The sequence below is a fragment of the Ranitomeya variabilis genome, chromosome 1 (assembly GCF_051348905.1).
Source record: "Ranitomeya variabilis isolate aRanVar5 chromosome 1, aRanVar5.hap1, whole genome shotgun sequence".
Classification (NCBI taxonomy): Eukaryota; Metazoa; Chordata; class Amphibia; order Anura; family Dendrobatidae; genus Ranitomeya; species Ranitomeya variabilis.
This window is the reverse complement of record NC_135232.1, coordinates 312,518,943-312,542,617: the sequence shown is the minus strand read 5'-3', so window position 1 is coordinate 312,542,617 and position 23,675 is coordinate 312,518,943. Positions and strand designations below refer to the sequence as shown.

The 23,675-nt window shown below is 47.3% G+C and overlaps 1 protein-coding gene across 3 annotated transcripts in view; it reads left to right on the top strand.

Moving 5' to 3' along the window:
* ASCC2 (activating signal cointegrator 1 complex subunit 2) overlaps positions 1 to 23,675 on the top strand; it is a 67,322-nt gene that overhangs the window by 9,990 nt on the left and 33,657 nt on the right. The window contains exons 1-6 of one of the 3 annotated variants that reach the window (XM_077297049.1): positions 4,793 to 5,033; positions 7,135 to 7,216; positions 8,217 to 8,375; positions 8,463 to 8,633; positions 9,573 to 9,702; positions 9,975 to 10,042. In XM_077297049.1, coding sequence (XP_077153164.1) covers positions 7,136 to 7,216; positions 8,217 to 8,375; positions 8,463 to 8,633; positions 9,573 to 9,702; positions 9,975 to 10,042 — 609 coding nt within the window. In that variant the 5' untranslated portion in view covers positions 4,793 to 5,033; position 7,135. Of the gene's footprint in view, positions 1 to 4,792; positions 5,034 to 5,280; positions 5,298 to 7,134; positions 7,217 to 8,216; positions 8,376 to 8,462; positions 8,634 to 9,572; positions 9,703 to 9,974; positions 10,043 to 23,675 lie in introns of those variants that run through there. The other 2 variants (XM_077297067.1, XM_077297059.1) reach the window with 2 other exon arrangements.

The following is a 23,675-nucleotide window of genomic DNA, read 5'->3' as shown; positions in this document are numbered from 1 at the left end:
GGAGGTGTGTGAGTGGTTGTTTCATCAGTATTTTCAGTGTTTGTTGCCTCCACCTTTTATCATGAGGGCTGCTGCATCCTGGAAGTGCTGAACCTAACATAAAAACAAAATGAGCAAATACCCTGCAGTGTGTAAATAAATAGCAATAGTGCACGAAGATAACAGGGTTATGCTCTGCCCTTATCTATGACCTCTGCTGACACTGGTGAAGTACAAGATTTGGGGACCGTCCCGAGTGGGGTGCACCTTTACATGGTGGGATAGCTTTTAATTTTTTTTTTTAACAAAACAATATTTTCTAAGTACCTTATTTAATTTACATGTACTATTACCATTTGTTTATTTCTGGCAGGGTATATGCTCCTTTTGTTTTTAGCTTAGGTTCTGCTTGGTTCATAGCCAGTGTGAATACACGCCTATGCATTGCACTTACACCATGCGCTCTGGCTCCATTATTTTAGATCTTGTAAGTGCTATAATCTTCTGACCTGTGTTGGTAAATACAGCTGCCTTTTTTCTGCGATTTTTTTTTTTTTTTTTTTTTTACATTTTTTGTTCTTTTGCCTTTATTTGCTTTTAAATTCCACACTTTAACAAAAACTTCTTATTTTACCCATGGTTTTATTAGTGATTCCTGCGGCAATTTTAAGGTCAGATCAGAAAGTCTGCGTTGAGTTAATGCGTCCATTTCTACTATCGGTAATATTTTTAGACGGCCAAATAAATAAATAAAAGTTCCTTCTACCTACTACAATGTTAAAATCGGATAACACACAGACTAGACACAGATGGGCTCTGTGTGTTCGCCATGGTTTGAAAAGACCCATGGACTTGTATGGATGACTTTGATCTGTGACAAATCAAGAACAGACATGTCTTTGGGTCTTTTTTTAAGATAATTAAAAAAAAAAAAAAACACCATAAAAGGAAGATGTCAGATTTGATAATGCTAAAAATGATCTGTCAGTACAATTAAAGTGATACCAAACTTATAGGGAATCTGACATGTCAGACAACGCTATTATCCCGCAGATAAAGGGTTAATCTGGAAGTTAATAGCGTTATGAAGGTGCCCAGAAGCTGTACTGAAAGTGTGACACCCGGAAGATGAACTTTATTCTTCTCAGGAGCCACCAGCTTTCAGTCATACAGGTGTGAAGGTGCAGCTACAGTCATCTCTCACAGCTCCACAAGCGGCGGGGGTAAGCATGTGCTGGTACTGACTTACAGCCAGCTTTGCACCGACGCCGGCCTAAAGCTATATTTGTCTCAGGTGTCACATTTTCACTATAGTGGCCGGGCACCTTCCTAACGGTATTAACTTGTAGAGAGTGACCCCATATCTGCAGGTTAATAGCATTATCCAACCTGACAGGTTCCCTTTAATTTTTTTTAATTATCTTCATGGATTTAAAAAAAATCAGTTTTAAACCCTTCATGACCCAGCCTATTTTGGCCTTAATGACCTTGCCGTTTTTTGCAATTCTGACCAGTGTCCCTTTATGAGGTAATAACTCAGGAACGCTTCAACGGATCCTAGCGATTCTGAGATTGTTTTTTCGTGACATATTGGGCTTCATGTTAGTGGTAAATTTAGGTCGATAATTTCTGAGTTTATTTGTGAAAAAAACGGAAATTTGGCAAAAATTTGGAAAATTTCGCAATTTTCACATTTTGATTTTTTATTCTGTTAAACCAGAGAGTTATGTGACACAAAATAGTTAATAAATAACATTTCCCACATGTCTACTTTACATCAGCACAATTTTGGAAACAAATTTTTTTTTTGCTAGGAAGTTACAAGGGTTAAAATTTTACCAGTGATTTCTCATTTTTACAACAAAATTTACAAAACCATTTGTTTTAGGGACCACCTCACATTTGAAGTCAGTTTGAGGGTTCTATATGGCTGAAAATACCCAAAGGTGACACCATTCTAAAAACTGCACCCCTCAAGGTGCTCAAAACCACATTCAAGAAGTTTATTAACCCTTCAGGTGTTTCACAGCAGCAGAAGCAACATGGAAGTAAAAAATGAACATTTAACTTTTTAGTCACAAAAATGATCTTTTAGCGAAAATGTTTTTATTTTCCCAGGGGTAAAAGGAGAAACTGGACCACGAACGTTGTTGTCCAATTTGTCCTGAGTACGCTGATACCTCATATGTGGGGGTAAACCACTGTTTGGGCGCACGGCAGGGCTCGGAAGGGAAGGAGCGCCATTTGACTTTTTCAATGAAAAATTGGCTCCAATCTTTAGCGGACACCATGTCGCGTTTGGATAGCCCCCGTATGCCTAAACATTGGAGCTCCCCCACAAGCGACCCCATTTTGGAAACTAGACCCCCCAAGGAACTTATCTAGATGTGTGATGAGCACGTTCAACCCCCAAGTGCTTCACAGAAGTTTACAACGCAGAGCCGTGAAAATAAAAAATCATTTTTCTTTCCTCAAAAAAGTTGTTTTAGCAAGCAATTTTTTATTTTCACAAGGGTAACAGGAGAAATTGGGCCCCAATATGTGTTGCCCAGTTTGTTGTGAGTGTGCTGGTACCCCATATGTGGGGGTAAACCACTGTTTGGGCGCACGTCAGGGCTCGGAAGGGAAGTAGTGACATTTGAAATGCAGACTTTGATGGAATGGTCTGCGGGCATCACGTTGCATTTGCAGAGCCCCTGATGTGCCTAAACAGTAGAAACACCCCACAAGTGACCCCATTTTGAAAAATCTGCAGGTAAAAGGCACTGCGTTTTACCTGCGGATTTACAGCAGATTTCCAGTGTTTTTTTGTGCGGATTTCACCTGCGGATTCCTATTGAGGAAAAGGTGTAAAACGCTGCGGAATCCGCACAAAGAATTGACATGCTGCGGAAAATACAACGCAGCGTTTCTGCACGGAATTTTCCGCACCATGGGCACAGCGGATTTGGTTTTCCATAGGTGTACATGGTACTGTAAACCTGATGGAAAACTGCTACGAATTTGCAGCGGCCAATCCGCCTCGGATCCGTGGCCAATCCGCTGCGGATCCGCGGCCAATCCGCTGCTGATCCGCAGCCAAATCCGCACTGTGTGCACATGCCATAACCCTAACCCTACCCCTAACCCTAACCCTACCCGTAACCCTAACCCTACCCCTAGTTCTAACCCTAGTTGAAACCCTAACCCTAGTGGAAAAAGAAAAAAAAAAAATTTCTTTATTTTATTATTGTCCCTACCTATGGGGGTGATAAAGGGGGGGGGTTTATTATTTTTTTTATTTTGATCGCTGTGATAGAACCTACCACAGCGATCAAAATGTACTTGTAACGAATCTGCCGAACGGCAGAATCGGCGGGCGCACTGAGCATGCGCCCGCCATTTTGGAAGATGGCGGCGCCCATGGAGAAGACGGACCGACACAGGGAGCCTCGGTAAGTATAAGGGGGGGAGATCGGGGCACGGGGGGGGCGTCGGAGCATGGGGGGGTGACATAGGAGCACGGGGGGAGCGGACAGGAGGACGGGGGAGCGGAGCACAGGACGGAGGGGACTACGGGACAGATCGGTGGCTTGGGGGGGCGATCGGTGGGGTGGGGGGGGTCACTTCAGTATTTCCAGCCATGGCCGATGATATTGCAGCATCGGCCATGGCTGGATTGTAATATTTCACCAGTTTTTTAGGTGAAATATTACAAATCGCTCTGATTGGCAGTTTAACTTTCAACAGCCAATCAGAGCGATCGTAGCCACGGGGGGGGGTGAAGCCACCCCCCCTGGGCTGAAGCACCACTCCCCCTGTCCCTGCAGATCGGGTGAAATAGGAGTTAACCCTTTCACCCGATCTGCAGGGGCGCGATCATTCCATGACGCATACGCTGCGTCACAGGTCGGATTGGCACCGACTTTCATGACGCAGCGTATGCGTCAAAGGTCGGGAAGGGGTTAATGCAAAATAAATGTAAAACCATAAAACACAATTATTCTGTTTTTCCACCATTTCACCTCCATTGGATTTTTCCCCCATTTTTCAGTACGTTATGAATGGCAATATTAAAAGTACACCTCATCCCACAAAAAAAAACAATCCCTCATACGGCTGCGTGGACAGAAAAGTAAAAGAAAGTGGCTCTTGCATGAAAGGGAGAGAAAAAATGAAGCGCAAAAAGAAATATTAGCTGTGTCCTTGAGGCGTTCAGTATTTGGTCAGTATTTTACCTCAGTATCTGTAAGCCAAAACCAGGAGTGGGTGATAAATACAGAAGTGGTGCATATGTTTCTATTATACTTTTCCTCTGATTGTTCCACTCCTGGTTTTGGCTTACAACTACTGAGGTAAAATACTGACCAAATACTGCTAGTGTGACGGCAGCCTGAGGGGTACACATCTTTTTCATGTAGCATTGCCTTACTAGGAAAATGTGAGACGAAGGAAACTCGGGGCTGCAATACTCAATATATACTGCAATATAAAAAAATAAAGATTATTATTATAATACTCGGTAGAGTGTGGTCCACCTCTCCCAGAGAAAACCACCGTCCGTAATCTATGAAGGGGTTTAGTGACTTATTATATTTTTTTAGGCAGGAATTGCCTTTTCTTTCCACTTTTATTATTAATTTTGACATCACATTACAATAACATGGAATATGAATGGCAGTATAGTACAGAAAGGCACATGAAAAAGGGATCCTCTATAAGGAATCCTATCTGCAGACATGTAAAGACAACAGGGGAGGGGAAGGGCAAGATTTCCTGAGAGAAAGGTGGCGCAGGGTACCACAGCTATAACACAGATGTCGGATGCTGTAATGGCAACTTTCTAGAGTAGTCTGTCTCCATTGCTGAGACATGGTTGGCAGCCATGTTGTTAGAGACGGACTTCGGTAAGATGGCGTCTGTGCAGACTGGAGCGTTGGCTACAGTGAGCCCTCTAGTGACCAGAGGGACATCCCGGTCATAGATCACGTCTGGTCCGGCGGTGCAGCAGCTGTCGGCAGGAGAAAGCTGTGTGCGGACATTACGTCTTCTGCTTGGGACACCGCGAGTGACAGGTGACATGTAGTTATGTCCGGGGGCAGACCCCGCCGATCACTTCTGCCTCCATTGCTATAAGCTGGGACATAATGCTGCGGTGACCATTACATGGCGTTTCCATAAGGCTCCTTGGTGGTCTGCACTGAGTACATTCTCTGATGGTCGCACCACATAAGTAGCACTTTATCATCTTATTCATCCCTGTTTAGAACTAATTAAAAGGGTTATAATTCCTGGGGATCCAGACAGATATACAAGCCTCACCAGTCACTCCTCACTGGGTAAGAGTGACAAGTGGTGGTACTCCCAGCTGGGAAGCATAGGGGGCAGTGTACCTCCTCTAAGACATGGGGCTGGGGTGTAGAGGACTCCTGCATTCACAGTGGTAATGTGATGAGATCCTCACTAGATGGGCAGGTCGGACAGAGACAAACATGGGTGCACCTAGCAGTTGGACATGGCTGGAAGCAGCACTGATGCTATTGATAAGTGTGCCACTATATAGCAGACATGTCGGTTCTGTTGTGTTTTCACGATCAAAGGGAACCTGTCACCGGGTTTTTGCCACCTAATCTGAGAGCAGCATAATGTAGACAGAGACCCTGATCCCACTGATGTGTCACATACTGGGCTACTTGCAGTAGATTTGATTAAATCACAGTGTTATCAGCCGGAGATTCTCACTAGAGGACTAGTAAACTTACTGGCATGTTGTCCTGCATATTCATGAGCCCTGTATAACTACCACTGATTGGCAGCTTCCTGTGTACACTGTGCATAGGCAGAAAGTTCCCAATCAGTGGTGTGGGTAGGGTTATATTGAGCTCAGCATTCAGAGAACTGCTAGATCTGTAGCAGATAAAACTTTTTAGCAAGTATCCCAGTGAGTGGCACATCGCTAGAATCAGGATCTCTGTCCCTACATCATGCTGGCAACAGATGCCTGTTAAGGATGGAGCTTCGTGGCGACCATAGTGTGACTATTTTAGAGCTGTAATATTGTTGTAAGAAAACCAGAATTGCTAAATTGCAGATATTACACAAGCGAATTGTATTGAGGTTTATGGCAAGTGAGACACATACAACTTGCAACCAGTGACCCACACATTTGGGGACAGCGGCCGCTCTGTGCTGTAATCCAACGCCATGAAAACCATTAAATATGATGTCGCAATGTGCCCCATGTCCCACCCTGGCATTCATACTGCCTTATCACCTTTCTTTCTCAGCACAAGCCCTTATCAGGCATATTTGTAATCTATATTCATCCAATTTTGCTAATGTAAACCAATAGGGGTATTTACATGGCCTTTTTTATGTCCTTGTCTAAAAGCATGTGTTATCTACATGAATTTTACTGTTCGAATATCACATGTGGAGTCTATGAGAGTGCTTAAAGGGGTTGTCCGGTCCTTTGATAAGTCTGCAGTCACGTAGATAGACTACAGGCTTTTATCAGAAGACCGGACAAAGGGTGTTGCACTATTTCTTATTTTCTAACTTGTGACAGGGAGTTTCCAGATCAGTGGGTACGGGGTCCTGAGACGCTCATATGTCACATGTGCACTGCTCAGAGAGCAGGAGCGCCCTATATGAAGAGCGCTGTACACGGCTCCTAGATTTTCTACTTTCTGAGCAGCGCACATTTGACAAGTATTTTGAATGGCGATCTCAGGACCCAGACATTCCTGAACTGGAAATTTCCTATAAAAAAAAATAAATAAATGCAAAAATTAATCTACGTTTTAAACTACATATACATCAATATTCCATCAGTAATCTGGATTTTCATTCATTGCTAATACTTTCTGTGACAAATATGGACTTTACAACTGACCAAATACTGGGGCATCATGTTTATATTCTATTTATTGTGGAGCCGTATTAGACACACAGTATAAGAATACATTCATCTGATGGAGGTCTATAGAATATAAGCTCCCCTTCTGTCTGGGTGCTCGCCCGTGTACACACACTAATTACGTAGCAGTAATATATAATATTAAACCAGAATGACCTGACAATCGTGATATTTTATTAGCATGCTGCCCCTCACAGTATCTAATGATTATTCTGGTACCAAACATTCAGTTATGTATCAGTGTGCTTTCTTCCCAGGATGCCAAGCCTACCACTGGATGAGCTACAAGTGACCCTGAAGGATCCAGTGACTGGAAGGTTACGTACAATACCTGCTCTAGTAAGATATCTGCATTTTGAATATGTATTTTGCATGATTAGGGATGTTTTTTTTTTTTTTTTTTTTTAGGGGCCAGAAAATATTCAGCAGATAAACTTTCTAAAAATCTGTATTTCATATTTTCACATTAACACTCAAAAGGCTGCATGTAATCTATACCTCCCTCTTAGCTTGGAGCAGCTCCTCTGCTTTCAGTCTAATGTGAGGAGATTGCTGCAGCCAATCAGCTCCTTCCGATTGGCTGCAGCCTTCAATATAACAACAGAACAGAAAAAAGGACAGTATCCTGTTTAACTCTGTTAGGCCGTGTTCAGTTTAGTTTTTGATCTTTATTTACCTCGGTATTTGTGAGCCAAAACCACGAGTGTGTGATCAATATAGAAGTGGTGACGTGTTTCTATTATACTTTTCCTCTGATTGTTCCACTCCTGGTTTTGGCTTACACATGCTGAGGTAAAATACTGACCAAATACTGCTAGTGTGAACGTGGCCTTCGGTATGAGAATAATATCTTCCGTATTAAGTAAGTGGTTTTATAGGGAATCTGTCAACTGATTCGTGCTGCCAAAACCACTGGCAGGATTAACCTGATCCCGGCTGCATTATTGCATCTATGTATACCAGGTATACTTTTCTCTAGAAGATCGGTCCGGAGGGAGAGTAGTCCGGCACCGCCCCAGCCGGCATCTCCCAATGCTTCATAGTCTCTCCCATAGCAAGAGACCTGCCAATCACCTGGAGTGGCGCAGAGAGAACCTACCCAGCAGGCAGGCCCCCCGGACTTTTCTCATCTCCATCCCCATCTTTGAACTGTTTTCTCTGAAAGCAACACAGGAATATATTCTTGGCTGCACTCATGCTGCCAGGCTCTTGATGGCTGCCCGAGGTTTGGGCCGCATGAAGCAGGTGACAGGTTCCCTATAAGCAGTTTAATGGGCATCACTTTTTGTAAAGGTGCCATTAGCTTAATGAATAATTTTATTCCTCTTTCACTCTTCAGCATCAAAGCCGCGTTACAGCCAGACATTTTATAGTGTATGCTCCTCCACCGGGGTCCTGTGCCCCTGCACTCTTAGAGGAGTTTTTTGAAAGGGTAGACTTCATTCTGAAGGACCTAAAGTTCCTGTTGGCCCTGCCTCATGATCTTTTCTGGTGTCAGGTGAGGAGAGGTTTCTTCCAGTTATATTACTTTTATTACTGTAGTGGTGGTGTCTTCTGTATATTATTCCTTGGCTTGTGTCTCCAGGTAATATACGATGAGTCCCTGCAAAAATGCTTGGATTCCTTCCTGAGCTGTGCACCCCGAAGATTTGATCGCCACATCCCTTTCCCGCCTGCGGTGCAGCAGGTACATGATGAACTCCACCGCCATGTCTTTCTCACGTTCTTGAGGATGTCTACACACAAAGAGTCCAAGGTATCTCTTCTGCTGACTCCAAGCTTATAAGATTGATTTTAGAAGTGAGTAAAATGATTGATTCCCCTTATATCCATGTCTACATGCACACAAAATAGTCACAACCCAGAAAAATGAACACAAAGCGGCCTTGTAAAAAGTTTACCTCCACATTTTGCATGTCTCATGTGCGCAAACAACCTGAAAGTGGTAACGTTGCTACATTATTAGATTATGTACAATTCCACAATCCAATTTGGGGAGAAAAATAAAGGAAAACATTTTTTTGGGGAAAAAAATTCATAGTGTCACATGAATCAGAGTAAAAATAGCAAATCAATGTGTGCACCATCTGTGTGTACCAACATCATAAACTCAGTATACTTTATTCTCTAAATGTGTGTATAGGAAAGTAAAATACATTTGAAAAATGTGTAAAAAAAAATAAAAAAAAAAAAATGCAGGAAGCTTATGCTATAATCTTTAGAAGCAGCAATAAAAAAAAAATTCCATAAAATATGAGCGAAGGTGGCATAATAAAAACAAAACCATTGTAAATGTTACTTTTCTTAAGTGCCATCAGCTTTAGAGGGGCGTTCCTAGGCTTTAATGTGAGGGCATATTTCTAGGATGAGACATCACTTTTTGTTCTATAGGGGTACAACCTCTGGGACCTCCACTTTTCCTGAGAAAGAAAAAAAAAAGTCTATAGTGCTGGTTTAAATCTGCAACCCCTTATTAGTTTCCCCTGCACATTGGTGCATCTGCCTGCACAAGAAAACTGCAGCCGCACTTACGCCCAGCATCCCACCATTCTCAGGATTGGTGGCGGTCCCAATAGTTATCCCTCACCCAACCAGTATGTCATCAATTTACAAAATTGGAATACTACTTTACAATTTGTATCTCTCATGTTTTTTATGTTTTGGTATTTTTTTGTTTGTTTTTATTTTCCTTCAGGATCATCACATTACTCCATCGCTGTTTGGGGAAATATTGTATGATAATTTTCTTTTTGACATTCCTAAACTTCTGGATATATGTGTCCTCTTTGGCAAAGGAAATTCTTCTCTCTTGCAGAAGATGATTGGTGAGCAAGTGAATGTTAAAATGAAGTAATGTTCTGCGTTCGCCTTCATATACTATTGCGTCTTGCTCATCTTGGCATTATTCGTTCTTCAAAGTAAAAGTCATATTGTTAGAAAAACTACATATGTGTACGTATGTACAAGTGTGTGTGTGTGTGTGTGTGTGTGTGTGTGTGTGTGTGTGTGTGTGTGTGTGTGTGTGTGTGCGTGTGCGCGCGCATGTACTTTTCCACATACATATTATGATTTTTTTTTTTCTGCTTCTTAATAACAGGCAATATTTTCCAGCAACAACCCAGCTACTACCAGGATCTGGATGACAGTGTGCCTACATTGCTACAAGTAAGAAATACTACAATCATTTCCCAGCACAGTTGTGTTTTAAAGGAAGTCATCCATATTGTACATGCAAGAATGGAATGTGTACAGCAGTTATAGAGCAGCTGAGCAGAATTATGAATAGATTTGTTGGAAACGTTTCAGTAAAACCTGCATTTTATAAATTGAAATACCTGTTGCTTGTATGCATTCGTCAAGTGGGCGGTCCTACTAGTGACTGACAGTCATCTTTACATGCACAGTCATACAGGGAAGACTGTCAGTCACTGAGTAGCACCACCCACTGGACTCACATACATACAAACACCATTGATTTCAATAAATTAAATGCAATATTTACTGAAACTTTTTCCACAAAATGTATAGCTGTCTGACCAGCTCCTCCTGTTCTATAATATCTTGCCTGCAGATCAGATACTATTATCAGTGTGACAGGTTCCCTTTAAAGCTGGCATTACATATGTTATGAGGAAGAACGAGCAACAAGAATAGCCACGTCTAGCCAAATGACCAATTTGTCAACTACATTCATTAAAGGATTTGTCTCCCCTTGAAATACTTAAAGGAAACCTGACAGGCGATTCATGTTTCCCAAACAGTAGCCAGCATGAATTGCAGTCTGGCTGCACGTTTGTAGCCAGGTATGTCATTCTATGAAATGCTTTGGCGTTTCAGAGAAGATATACACTGCTCAAAAAAATAAAGGGAACACTTAAACAACAAGTAAATCAAACTTCTGTGAAATCATACTGTCCACTTAGGAAGCAACACTGTTTGACAATCAATTTCACATGCTGTTGTGCAAATGGAATAGACAACAGATGGAAATTATTGCCAATTATCAAGACACACTCAATAAAGGAGTGGTTCTCCAGGTGGGGACCACAGACCACATCTCAGTACCAATGCTTTCTGGCTGATGTTTTGTTGTCACTTTTGAATGCTGGTTGTGCTTTCACACTCGTGGGAGCATGAGACGGACTCTACAACCCACACAAGTGGTTCAGGTAGTGCAGCTTATCCAGGTTGGCACATCAATGCGAGCTGTGGCAAGAAAGTTTGCTGTGTCTGTCAGCGTAGTGTTCAGAGGCTGGCGGCGATACCAGGAGACAGGCCAGTACACCAGGTGATGTGGAGGGGGCCGTGGGAGGGCAACAACCCAGCAGCAGGACTGGTACCTCAGCCTTTGTGCAAGGAGGAACAGAAGGAGGACTGCCAGAGCCCTGCAAAATGACCTCCAGCAGGCCACAAATGTGCATGTGTCTGCACAAACGGTTAGAAATCGACTCCATGAGGATGGTCTGAGTGCCCGACGTCCACAGATGGGGGTTGTGCTCACAGCCCAACACCGTGCAGGACGCTTGGCATTTGCTACAGAACACCAGGATTGGCAAATTCGCCACTGGCACCCTGTGCTCTTCATAGATGAAAGCAGGTTCACACTGAGCACACGTGACAGTCTGGAGACACTGTGGAGAGCGATCTGCTGCCTGCAACATCCTTCAGCATGACCGGTTTGGCAGTGGGTCAGTAATGGTGTGGGGTAGCATTTCTTTGGAGGGCCGCACAGCCCTCCATGTGCTCGCCAGAGGTAGTCTGACTGCCATCAGGTACCGAGATGAGATCCTCAGACCCCTTGTGAGACCATATGCTGGTGCGGTTTGCCCTGGGTTCTTGCTAATGCAGGACAATGCTAGACCTCAAGTGGCTGGAGTGTGTCATCAGTTCCTGCAAGATGAAGGCATTGAAGCTATGGACTGGCCTGCCCGTTCCCCAGACCTGAATCCGAATGAACATATCTGGGACATCATGTCTCGCACCATCCACCAACGTCACATTGCATCACACACTGTCCAGGAGTTAGCGGATGCTTTAGTTCAGGTCTGGGAGGAGATCCGTCAGGAGACCATCCGCTGCCTCATCAGGAGCATGTCCAGGCATCGTTGGGAGGTCATACAGGCACGTGGATACCACACACACTACTGAGCATCATTTCTTTGTCTTGAGGCATTTCCACTGAAGTTGGATCAACTTGAAACTTCATTTCTCAGTCGCCCATGACAGCACTACCAGAGAGAGGGAATCCGCCCTTCAGGGACAGGAAACCTACAGGATAAAAAGGGCGGTACCTCTCTCCTGCCTCAGTTTTGTTTCCTGTCCCTGACAGGGGAACCCTCAGGATCGGTACCTGTGATCCGGAGCCGACCAGTGGAGGTATGACGGCGGGGAGGCCCCTGTCACCGCTGGTACGGTGTGCGACGCCGCCGCTTCTGGGTCCGATGGGGCTGCAGAGCGTGCGGAGGGGAGCGCGGCTGCCTCCCCGGATTGGGGTAGGGGCTTCAGGGACCCGGCGTGCCTTTGCAGCAGAGGCCTGGTCCGGAGCGGCGGCTCGGTGTGTGAGAGCACCAAGATGGCCGCCGCACCGGATATAGACGCTGTCTACTTCCGGGTCCCGGGGAGCGCGTGTGTGCACTGGGGACCAGCGCTTCCCTACAACGCAGCCCTGGAGGAGGGGTGATCGGCGCACTATTTAAAAGACAGCTGTGAGAGCGCCCTTTGCTGCATGCAGTCCCAATATGGCGGACAGCGATCAGCAGCTCCAGCTGGCGCAGCCCTTACAGCCACCGCCGCAGCAACAGCAGCGACACCACCAGCGCAAGTCAGGCGAGACAAAGAGAAGGACCTCTGCAGGCACCCGAAGTACCCGCTCCAGGAGCCATTCTACGCCGCAGAGTAAAGCCTCCAATATGTCCAGCCAGCCGACACCTTCTACTTCGGGTCTCATACAAGATCCCGTACCTCCTCCAGAACTGGTACCTGTAGCTGCGCAAGATGGGTGAGTGATCTTCGTGAAAGTTCACCAAATAATTAGGGTCCCCTTTTCCGTTTATTTTTTAGGCAAGAAAAAAAACGGAGAAAACTAAACATAGAGACTGTCCCTTATGTGGAGAACCCCTGTTACAGAACTGGGATAAGAAATTATGCGGTTCCTGTATAGGACAAGTCCTTTGTGAAGAAACCCCTAGTTTTGCCTCTGAATTACGTTCAGTAATAAGATCAGAGGTAGAAACAGTGTTCAAATCCCTTAAAGGGGAGGGGGTTAAGGAGAGAACACCTGTCCCCCTTTCTCACTCCGATCCTTCTAATTCTGATGAAGATATATCAGACAGAAGAGGTTCCTCTTCCTCCTCGGACTCTGAGAGTGGAGGCCGTCACTGCTTCCCCTTAGACGAAGTAGATGCCCTTGTAAAGACTGTAAGATCTACAATGGGTGTCCTAGATCCACGTCCTGACAAAACGGTACAGGACATTATGTTTGGAGGTCTGGGCCAGAAAAAACGTAGAGTTTTTCCACTTAACGAAAACGTGCAGGCCTTAATTAAAAAGGAGTGGGAGAAACCAGAAAGAAAAAATTCATCTGTACCCTCTCTTAAAAGGAAATATCCTTTTGCGGAAGATTATTCTACAGCATGGGACAAAGCCCCTAAACTTGACGTGGCAGTAGCTAAAGCGTCAAAGAAGTTTGCACTGCCCTTTGAGGACATGGGAACACTGAAAGACCCCCTCGATAAAAGAGCCGACACCTTCCTAAAAGGGGCCTGGGAGTCAGCAGGGGGATGTTTAAGGCCCACAATAGCAGCCGCTTGTACTTCTAGATCTCTAATGATTTGGATAGACAATTTAGAGAAACAGTTAAGAGATGGAGTATCCAGACAAAAAGTAATGGAATCAGTTCCCATGATTAGGGGGGCGGCAGCTTTCTTGGCCGACTCTTCGGCGGATTCTATCAAACTCACTTCAAAATCGGCAGCCCTGTCTAATGCAGCTCGTAGAACGCTATGGCTGAAAAACTGGCCAGGGGACCTACAGACAAAACAAAAACTCTGTTCAATCCCATGTGAGGGAAAATTTCTGTTTGGAGAAACCCTAGATGACATTCTACAAAAAGCAGGGGATAAAAAGAAGGGATTCCCTAACCTGGCCACGCCATACGTTAGGCGGCCCTTTCGGAACAGGAAGTTTTTCCGCAGACGCCCCCTAGAGAACAGAACAGGTGGGAGGATGGGAGAAATAGGGATAGGGGCTTCCTCTTTGGCAATTCCCCAAGAAATAAAAAAAACCCTAAGTGACACCTCCCCCAGGGTGGGAGGGAGACTGTCTCAATACCTTCCGGCCTGGGAAAAAATCTCTTCCAGTACTTGGATTTTAAACCTGATAAAGATGGGACTTCAGATAAACTTTACCACCCTTCCTCCCCAACACTATGTGGTCACTCCATTGAAACCCTCATGGCGGCAACAACAGGCCTTGGAACTAGAGATCTCAAAACTCATAGCCAAAGATGTGATCCGAGAAGTTCCCTTATTGGAAAGGGGAAAAGGATTCTTTTCCCCACTTTTTCTGATTCCAAAGCCGGACGGTTCCTTCCGCACAATAATAAATCTACGGAAATTAAACAGTTATGTAAAGAATCAAACCTTCAAAATGGAATCGATAAAATCAACAATAAAAAACCTGTTTCCAAATTGTTTCATGGTAGTGTTGGATCTCAGCGACGCATACTATCACGTCCCCATCCACAAAAACTCACAGAAATACCTCAGACTAGCAGTAGTCATAGAGGGAGTAGTAAAAGAATACCAGTACAAGGCCCTCCCATTTGGCATTTCAGTAGCACCCCGTGTTTTTACCAAGGTGGTAGCACAAATGATGGCCCACATAAGGGAAAAAGACGTTATTATAATACCATATCTAGACGACTTCCTAATTGTCAGCAACTCAGCCCAACACTGCCAACAACAATGCAGCAGAGTAATAAAAACTCTAACGGAATTAGGTTGGCTTCTAAATCTCCAAAAGTCAAAACTGGAACCGACCATGGTGCAAGAGTTTCTGGGCCTAACTCTGGACTCGGTTTTACAGGAATGTCGCCTTCCAGACCAGAAGAAACAAAAAATATTAAGTATTGTGTCTGGAGCTCGCTCAAACCCTCATATGACCTTGAGAGGAGCGATGTCACTGCTGGGGTCCCTTTCTGCTTGTCTCCCGGCAGTACAGTGGGCTCAAATCCACACGAGAGACCTCCAGTGGGATGTCCTGAAAAATCAGGTTACACTGAGGGGACACCTAGAAGGTCGCATGACTCTAAGTTCAGACACTATTCGTTCCCTAGACTGGTGGCTAGATCCCAACAATCTATCAAAGGGAGTTCCGTGGGTGATAGATGCACATCGAGTAGTTACCACGGACGCCAGTCCCATGGGGTGGGGAGCTCACCTGGGAAACAGTGTTACTCGGGGTATGGACAGATCAAGAATACCAGGTATCCTCAAATCAAAAGGAACTTTGCGCAGTGAGCCATGCCCTGTCAATTTTTCTGCCCAAACTACGGGGTCATCATGTCCGGGTTTTTTCGGACAATCAGGTAGTAGTAGCCTACCTGAACCACCAGGGCGGGACCAGATCCCAAGCACTGATGAAAACTACTTCCCAAATCTTCGCCTTAGCCGAACATCACTTCCTATCCCTCTCGGCGTTACATATAAGGGGCGTAGTGAACAAAAAAGCAGACTTCCTAAGCCGTACCCAGCTAAAACAGGGGGAATGGGCTCTGAACCAAAGAGTCTTCGATCAGATCACCAAAGTCTGGGGGGTCCCAGTAATAGACCTATTTGCCAGTATAGAGAACAGAAAAGTAAAGGAATTTTGCTCTCTAAACCACAGGGGAAACCCCCGTGCACTGGATGCATTCTCGATTCCCTGGACTCACGGTCTGGCATATGCCTTTCCCCCTCATATATTTATTCCGGCAGTTCTACGGAAGATAAGACAGGACAGGGCGAGAATCATCCTAATAGCCCCCTTCTGGCCCAAAAGGGCCTGGTTTTCCTGGCTGAGAATTCTATCGGTCACCGATCCCTGAGTCCTTCCGGATCTTCCGGACCTCTTATCACAGGGACCGGTGCTCCACCCTCAGTCGGCAAATCTACACTTGACAGCATGGAACATAAGAGGTCACTGCTAAGGGCAAGGGGCTTCTGAGATAATTTAGTGTCCACACTATTAAAAAGTAGGAAGACAATAACAACTAAAATCTATGGTAAAACCTGGAAAAAGTTTCTGTCCACCTCCGGGGTAAAACTACAAGATGGGGTTCCAGTAGTCAAAATATTAGAGTTCCTACAGAAAGGCTTGGATATGGGCCTATCGGTGAGCACCTTAAAGGTGCAAGTAGCGGCCTTAGGGGCATTATACAATGATAGTATTGCCACTAACCCATGGGTAACAAGATTCATTAAAGCCGCTGTACGTTCTAGACCAATAAAAATCAAAAGTCCTCCATCTTGGGACTTAAATTTAGTACTTTCAGCTCTGACAGAACCCCCGTTTGAACCCATAGATTCGATACCACTTAAAATCTTATCTCTCAAAACGGCCCTTCTTACAGCCCTAACATCGGCCCGTAGAATTAGTGACCTCCAGGCTCTATCTGCGAACCCTCCCTTCACACAAATCATGGAGGATAGGGTAGTTTTGAGAACAGACCCTGCTTATCTACCCAAAGTTGCTTCCAATTTCTATAGATCCCAGGAAATAATCCTTCCTTCCTTCTGTCCAAACCCGAAAAATCAAAAAGAGGAAAAATTCCACACCTTAGATGTGAGAAGGTGTCTAATACACTACCTAGAATCCTCCCGACAGTGTAGGAAGGAAGGCTCTCTTTTTGTCTGTTTTCAGGGACCTAGGAAAGGACTCAAAGCCTCCAAAAGCACTATAGCTCGCTGGGTTACTGATGCGATAGCCCTGGCATACTCGTCCACGGGAAAAAAAGTGCCTGAAGGACTCAAGGCACACTCTACAAGGGCTATGGCGACCTCCAGGGCCGAAAGGTCGGAGGTACCAATAGATAAAATCTGTAAAGCGGCCACCTGGTCAACACCTTCAACCTTCTTTAGGCACTATCGCATAGACTTAGCCTCTTCGTCGGACTTAACCTTCGGAAGAAGGGTCTTGCAGGCTGTGGTCCCTCCCTAAAGCAATAATCTCTGCAATTCTCTCTGGTAGTGCTGTCATGGGCGACTGAGAATAGTGTAGTTACTTACCGATAACGGTATTTCTCAGAGCCCATGACAGCACCTGCTTATTTTCCCCCTTATCACGTGTGCGGTGAGCACCTTATTATACGAAGTGTGTGTTTGATTTAGACACGGCGTAATCTTCATAAGTATTTTGCTAAAAATATGTATATTTCTTGTTGTCACTAACCTGGAGGACCTCTGATGCTCTGTAAACCAAACTGAGGCAGGAGAGAGGTACCACCCTTTTTATCCTGTAGGTTTCCTGTCCCTGAAGGGCGGATCCCCTCTCTCTGGTAGTGCTGTCATGGGCTCTGAGAAATACCGTTATCGGTAAGTAACTACACTATTTCCACTTTGATTTTGAGCATCATTCCATCTCCAGACCTCTGTGGGATATTAGTTGTGATTTACGTTGATCATTTTTAGGTTTTATTATTCTCAACACATTCCACTATGTAATGAATTAAGATTTACAACTGGAATGTTTCATTCAGTGATATCTAGGATGTGGGATTTTAGTGTTCCCTTTATTTACTCTGTCGCCTCATTGGGGGACACAGGACCATGGGTGTTATGCTGCTGTCCACTAGGAGGCGACACTATGCATAATCTGAAAAAGATTAACTGTGGCTCCTCCTGTGCAGTATACACCCCTGGACGGCATCAGCCTTCTCCAGTTTTTGCTTAGTGTCGCAAAGGAGGCACACCTAAAGATTTTTACTCCGTTTTACTCCGTTTCCCGACGGGATTACAGATGAAGAAAAGAGGGTCTCCTGTGAGACCCCCGGCATGGCTCCTTCCTCGGCCCCCTATTATGGGGTGCCCAGTTGAAGTTGAGATGGCTATTCCCCATGCTGCTCCTTCCCCAACCTCTCGGGTGTTGGTTCGAAGTCGAGACCCCCCTCCTTCCCCAATTCCTTTTGGTTTCTGGGTTGAGGTCGAGGCGAGGATAAAGGCCCCTGAAGGTGTGTGACAAAAGCACCCTCCCTATCCCCCTCTGGGGGTATTAGGTTGAGACACCTCAGGTAAGGCCTGTACAGGCAGCATCCTACAGCTCCCAGCAATGGGCCAGCACACTGCGCCTGCATCCAGGGACCCCAGCCCAGCTGCGGGCTCTTGTTGGGGCCGGGGGGAGTGCAGGCAGGCAGGCATGGCACATACAGACACAGGGTTCCCTGCGTCCCTGTCTCTGCGGCAGCACCAGCTCTATACTGCCTCAGGGGGACCCCAGCCGGGCTCCCCCTTCCGCTTATAGCCCCACCGCCATCCTGCCTTCAAATCCGGAGGGGTCCGGTTCAGATCCGACCCCCTCCCGGACTTTCGCGCCGGCCTGGAGCCCTTCTGGGCCTCAGGCATCTAATTTAGGCCCCGGCTTCGGCCTAGCTGAAGCAGCAGCCTCCTCTCCGCCCCCCGGCCCGCCCCCCGGATGACAAATATGACACTCTACAGTGTCATACAAGGGGCGGATCGAGACAGAAAGGGCGGGTTTTTTATAGCCTTGCCGCCTTTTTCCAGCTCTCCGCCCCCTTCTCCTCCTCTCTCCTCTGTCTCTGCAGCCATTTTCGGCTGCAGATTAACCCTGCATCTCCCGGTCTGCAGGACCAGGCAGCCAGTCTCCGGAGGGCACAGGACTGTGGATTTTCGGCGCTGGACCTAGGGGTACACTGGTGGGGTAAGATCACAGCTGGGTTATCTTTACTCAGCTGTGAATCCATATTACCTATAAGGCTCCCCTGTAGGTTCTCTACCCCTGTAAGGTCCATCTGCTGGCAGCACTTCTGCACTCTGTGCACTATGCCGGGCTCAAGGTCTAAGAGAACCAGGCAGAACTGCTATTATGCATTCTGCACAGCCTGCGGGACCGCTCTCCCCAGTAGCAGCACGTACCCGCATTGTCAGAACTGTATACAAACTACTGTGTCACAGCCTCAAGAAGCCCCTGCCAATGCCTCGGTGTCTAATGCCACACCGGAATGGGCTACTCAGTTATCGCAATCTATGACGCAGTCTATAGATAACCTAACTTCCACATTGCTTCAGGCTCTGCAGGGTCATGCCCCGGCTATGACCGTTACCCAACAACGGGAGAGCTTGACTCAGGAACAAGATGCCCCTGGCACATCCACGTCTAGGTCAGGACGCAAGCGGATCCATAGATCAAGTCCATCTGCGTCATCCCATAGCACACGGTCATCCCCCTCTAGGGAGAGACACCGTTGCTCCAGGTCATCTAGACCGTCCCATTCCAGGGACAGACAATGCAGATCTCCGCAATCCCCAACCAGAGAAGGCCTCCTCCCCAGCTCACCCAGCAGGGGACGCCTCAGTGATACACAGAATTCGGAAGGCATCTGCGACTCTGACTCAGACAGAGAAACTGAGGGGTCCCTGATCCCAATCCCTCCTAGCAATACAGCGCTAGTTGAGGACATAATATCGTCCATCCATCGGGTGCTGGACATTTCTGATCCGCCACCAGAGGCCCCAGAACATCAGATTTCCTTTGAAGGACCTCTGAAGCCGCCTAAGGTTTTTTTCTAACCACCCAGAGTTTAAGGCGATCCTTAAAAAACAGCTCTCACAGCCTGAGAAAAAATTCGCTAATCGCAAATATCTGGAGGCGAGGTACCCCTTCCCACAGAAGGACACCAAGGAATGGACAGATCCACCTGAAGTGGATCCCCCAGTCTCCAGGCTAGCAGCACAAACCCTCCTTTCACTGCCAGATAGCTCAACCCTAAGGGACGCAGCAGACCGGCAGGTAGAACGCATGGCTTGTTCAATTTTCGAGGCTGCAGGGGCATCCCTGGCTCCCGCGTTCGCCTCAGTTTGGGCTGCCAAGGCCATCCTGGCCTGGGCAAACAATTTACAAGCCTTCCAAGCATCCGCTCCTGAACTGTCGGACCAAGCGGTTCAAATTGCTGTTGTAGCAGATTACATGCTCCATGCAGCTCTGGATTCAGCAAGGGGAGTCGCGGGGATAGCATCAAACGCCATCACGATTCGGCGTATCCTCTGGCTGCGGGAATGGAAAGCGGACGCAGCCTCAAAGAAGTCCCTCACGCACCTCCCCTACCTCAGTGGGAGACTTTTCGGTGAACAGTTGGACACTATGATATCCAACGCCACAGGGGGTAAGAGTACTTCTCTTCCCCAACTGAAACCTAAACGCACTTACAAGAAGCGTAACCAAACTCGATTCCGATCCTTTCGGAATTCCTCCGGCTGGTCCGTCTCGCGTCCAGTACAAAATCGTAACCGTTCCCCACGCAGGGACAACTCACGATCGACGCAAAGGTCGGACAAGACCTGGCAGTCAAAAGCAGGCCAGTCTAAGCCCAGAGGAGGAAAATCTCAGACCTTCTCCTCCTCATGACTCACGGACTCCGGAAGACACCACACCAGTAGGCGGCCGACTTTTGCTCTTTCATCAAGTCTGGCTGCCTATTACAGAAGACAGGTGGGTCACGGAACTAGTGTCTTCCGGATACAAAATAGACTTCACCTCCAACCCACCGGACCGGTTCTTCCTCTCTGTCCCCCCAAAACCGCCAGCCAAGGCTCGAGCCTACCACCAAACGGTCTCCTCGCTTTGTCAATCAGGAGTCATAGTACCGGTACCCACGACCGACCGTTTCCGAGGGTTCTACTCCAATCTGTTCGTAGTTCCCAAGAAAGGAGGCAGTGTACGGCCCATACTAGACCTAAAACAGCTCAACAAATATGTACGGGTCCGTCATTTCCGCATGGAGTCCCTTCGGTCCATCATTGCGTCCATGGAGAAGGGAGAATATCTCGCCTCCATAGACATACAAGACGCATACCTGCATATACCCATTGCACCTGCCCATCAGAGGTTTCTCAGGTTCGCAATAGGCCAGGACCACTACCAATTCGTGGCTCTCCCCTTTGGACTCGCCACGGCTCCCAGAGTGTTCACCAAGGTCATGGCAGCCACCATGGACGTCCTGCACTCCAGAGGCATAGTAGTCGTTCCATACCTGGACGATCTACTCATCAAGGCTCCCACCTTCAAGGACTGCGAGCTCAGCGTCTCAATCACAACCGATACTCTCAGTCGCATGGGCTGGTTAATCAACCTACAAAAGTCATCACCAACCCCGAGTCAGTCCCTGACCTTCCTGGGAATGTTATTCAACACCTCCAGGGGTCTAGTGCTCCTTCCCAAGGACAAGGCACTGGCTCTCCGACTAGCAGTTCGCACCCTCCTCCGCAAACCCCCTCGATCTCTCCGGTTTGCCATGAGAGTTCTCGGCAAGATGGCAGCGGCAATAGAAGCTGTCCCATTTGCCCAGTTTCACCTCAGACCTCTCCAACTAGCCATTCTCAAGTCCTGGGACCGGAATCCCTTTTCTCTCGACAGGGAGTTCCAGCTAACGTCGTCAACCAGGAGGTCCCTGCACTGGTGGCTCAAGCCAACCTCGCTAGCAAAGGGGAAATCCTTTCTCTCAGGTCAATGGAAGGTCCTGACCACCGACGCGAGCCTGACGGGTTGGGGTGCGGTGCACCTACACCACAGGGCACAGGGCAAATGGTCCCCAGCGGAAGCGACCATGCCCATCAACATCCTGGAAATTCGTGCCATCCTACTGGCATTGAGGGCCTTCCATCACTTACTGGCAGCCTCTCACATCAGGATACAGTCGGACAATGCCACGGCTGTGGCATATGTGAATCATCAAGGGGGGACCCGCAGTACCCAGGCGATGCGGGAAGTGTCACATATCCTCCGCTGGGCGGAGGACACAGGGTCGGTTCTTTCGGCGGTCCACATTCCGGGTGTGGACAACTGGGAAGCAGACTTCCTCAGCCGACAAGGAATAGACTCGGGAGAGTGGTCTCTCCATCCCGAAATTTTTCAACAGATCTGTCTCCGCTGGGGGACCCCGGATGTGGACCTAATGGCATCCCATTTCAATGCCAAGGTCTCCAACTTCATTGCCAGAACACACGATCCGCGGTCGCTCGGAGCAGACGCTCTGGTTCAGGACTGGACCCAGTTCCAGCTTCTGTACATTTTTCCACCTCTCCCCCTGATATCCAGAGTGGTGAGGAAGATCAAACAAGAGGGAGTTCCAACCATCCTCATTGCACCAGACTGGCCCAGACGCACATGGTACGCCGACATCGTACAACTCACAGCAGACGCCCCTTGGCGTCTCCCCGACCGCCACGATCTTCTATCACAAGGGCCGTTCTACCACCAGAACTCAGGGGCTCTCAATTTGACGGCGTGGCCCTTGAGACCTGGGTTCTAACCCAGGCAGGGCTCTCGGCAGATGTCATTGGAACCATGATCAGAGCACGGAAACCAGCCTCTGCCAAGATTTATTACCGTACCTGGAAAGCTTTCTTTACCTGGTGCGAATCTCGTGGCCAGATCCCACTCCCTTATTCCATACCCAAAGTACTTGGTTTTCTCCAATCGGGTCTGGAGGCCAGGCTGTCCTTGGGCTCGCTTAAGAGCCAGGTGTCAGCCCTCTCAGTGCTTTTCCAAAGGCGCATTGCTACCAAGCCGCAAGTAAGGACTTTCCTTCAGGGGGTTTCCCGATTGGTTCCCCCCTACAGACGACCACTAGAAACGTGGGACCTCAACCTGGTCCTGACAGCATTGCAGGAACCACCTTTCGAACCTCTTAAGGAGGTCCCGCTCCGCCTTCTTTCCCAGAAGGTGGTTTTCCTGGTGGCAATCACCTCGCTACGCAGGGTGTCTGAACTGACAGCACTTTCCTGCAGACGGCCTTTCCTGGCATTTCACCAGGACAAGGTAGTTCTTCGTACGGTCCCATCCTTCCTCCCGAAGGTTGTGTCCGACTTCCACCTCAATGAGGAAATTTCACTACCATCCCTTTGTCCGGTTCCGGTTCATAGAGTGGAGAAGGCTCTGCATACGCTTGACCTTGTGAGGGCTTTGCGTATATACGTGTCTAGGACTGCGTCCTTCCGGAGGTCTGATTCCCTTTTCCTCCTTCCGGAAGGCGGCCACAAGGGTATGCCAGCTTCCAAAGCTACTCTTGCCAGGTGGATCAAATCCACCATACAAGAGGCGTATCGCCTTAAGAATTCTCCTCTTCCAGCCGGCATTACGGCACACTCTACACGGGCGGTAGGGGCCTCCTGGGCCATTCGGCACCAGGCTTCGGCACAACAAGTGTGTAAGGCGGCCACTTGGACTAGCTTACACACGTTTACTAAACACTACAGGGTTCATACCCAGTCCTCAGCGGACGCGAGCCTGGGTAGACGTGTCCTGCAGGCGGCGGTGCCCTAAGTGTACGGGCCTGTCTGCACAATATTCGTCCATTGCTTCCCACCCAGGGACTGCTTTAGGACGTCCCATGGTCCTGTGTCCCCCAATGAGGCGACAGAGTAAAGGAGATTTTTGTGTACTCACCGTAAAATCTCTTTCTCTTAGCCTCTAATTGGGGGACACAGCTCCCACCCTGTTGCCCTTTCCGGGCTGTTGTAACTGTTGAGTTCTCATATTGTTTCTTGAGCTCGTACATATTTGCCTTCTTACAGGCATAATTATGTTA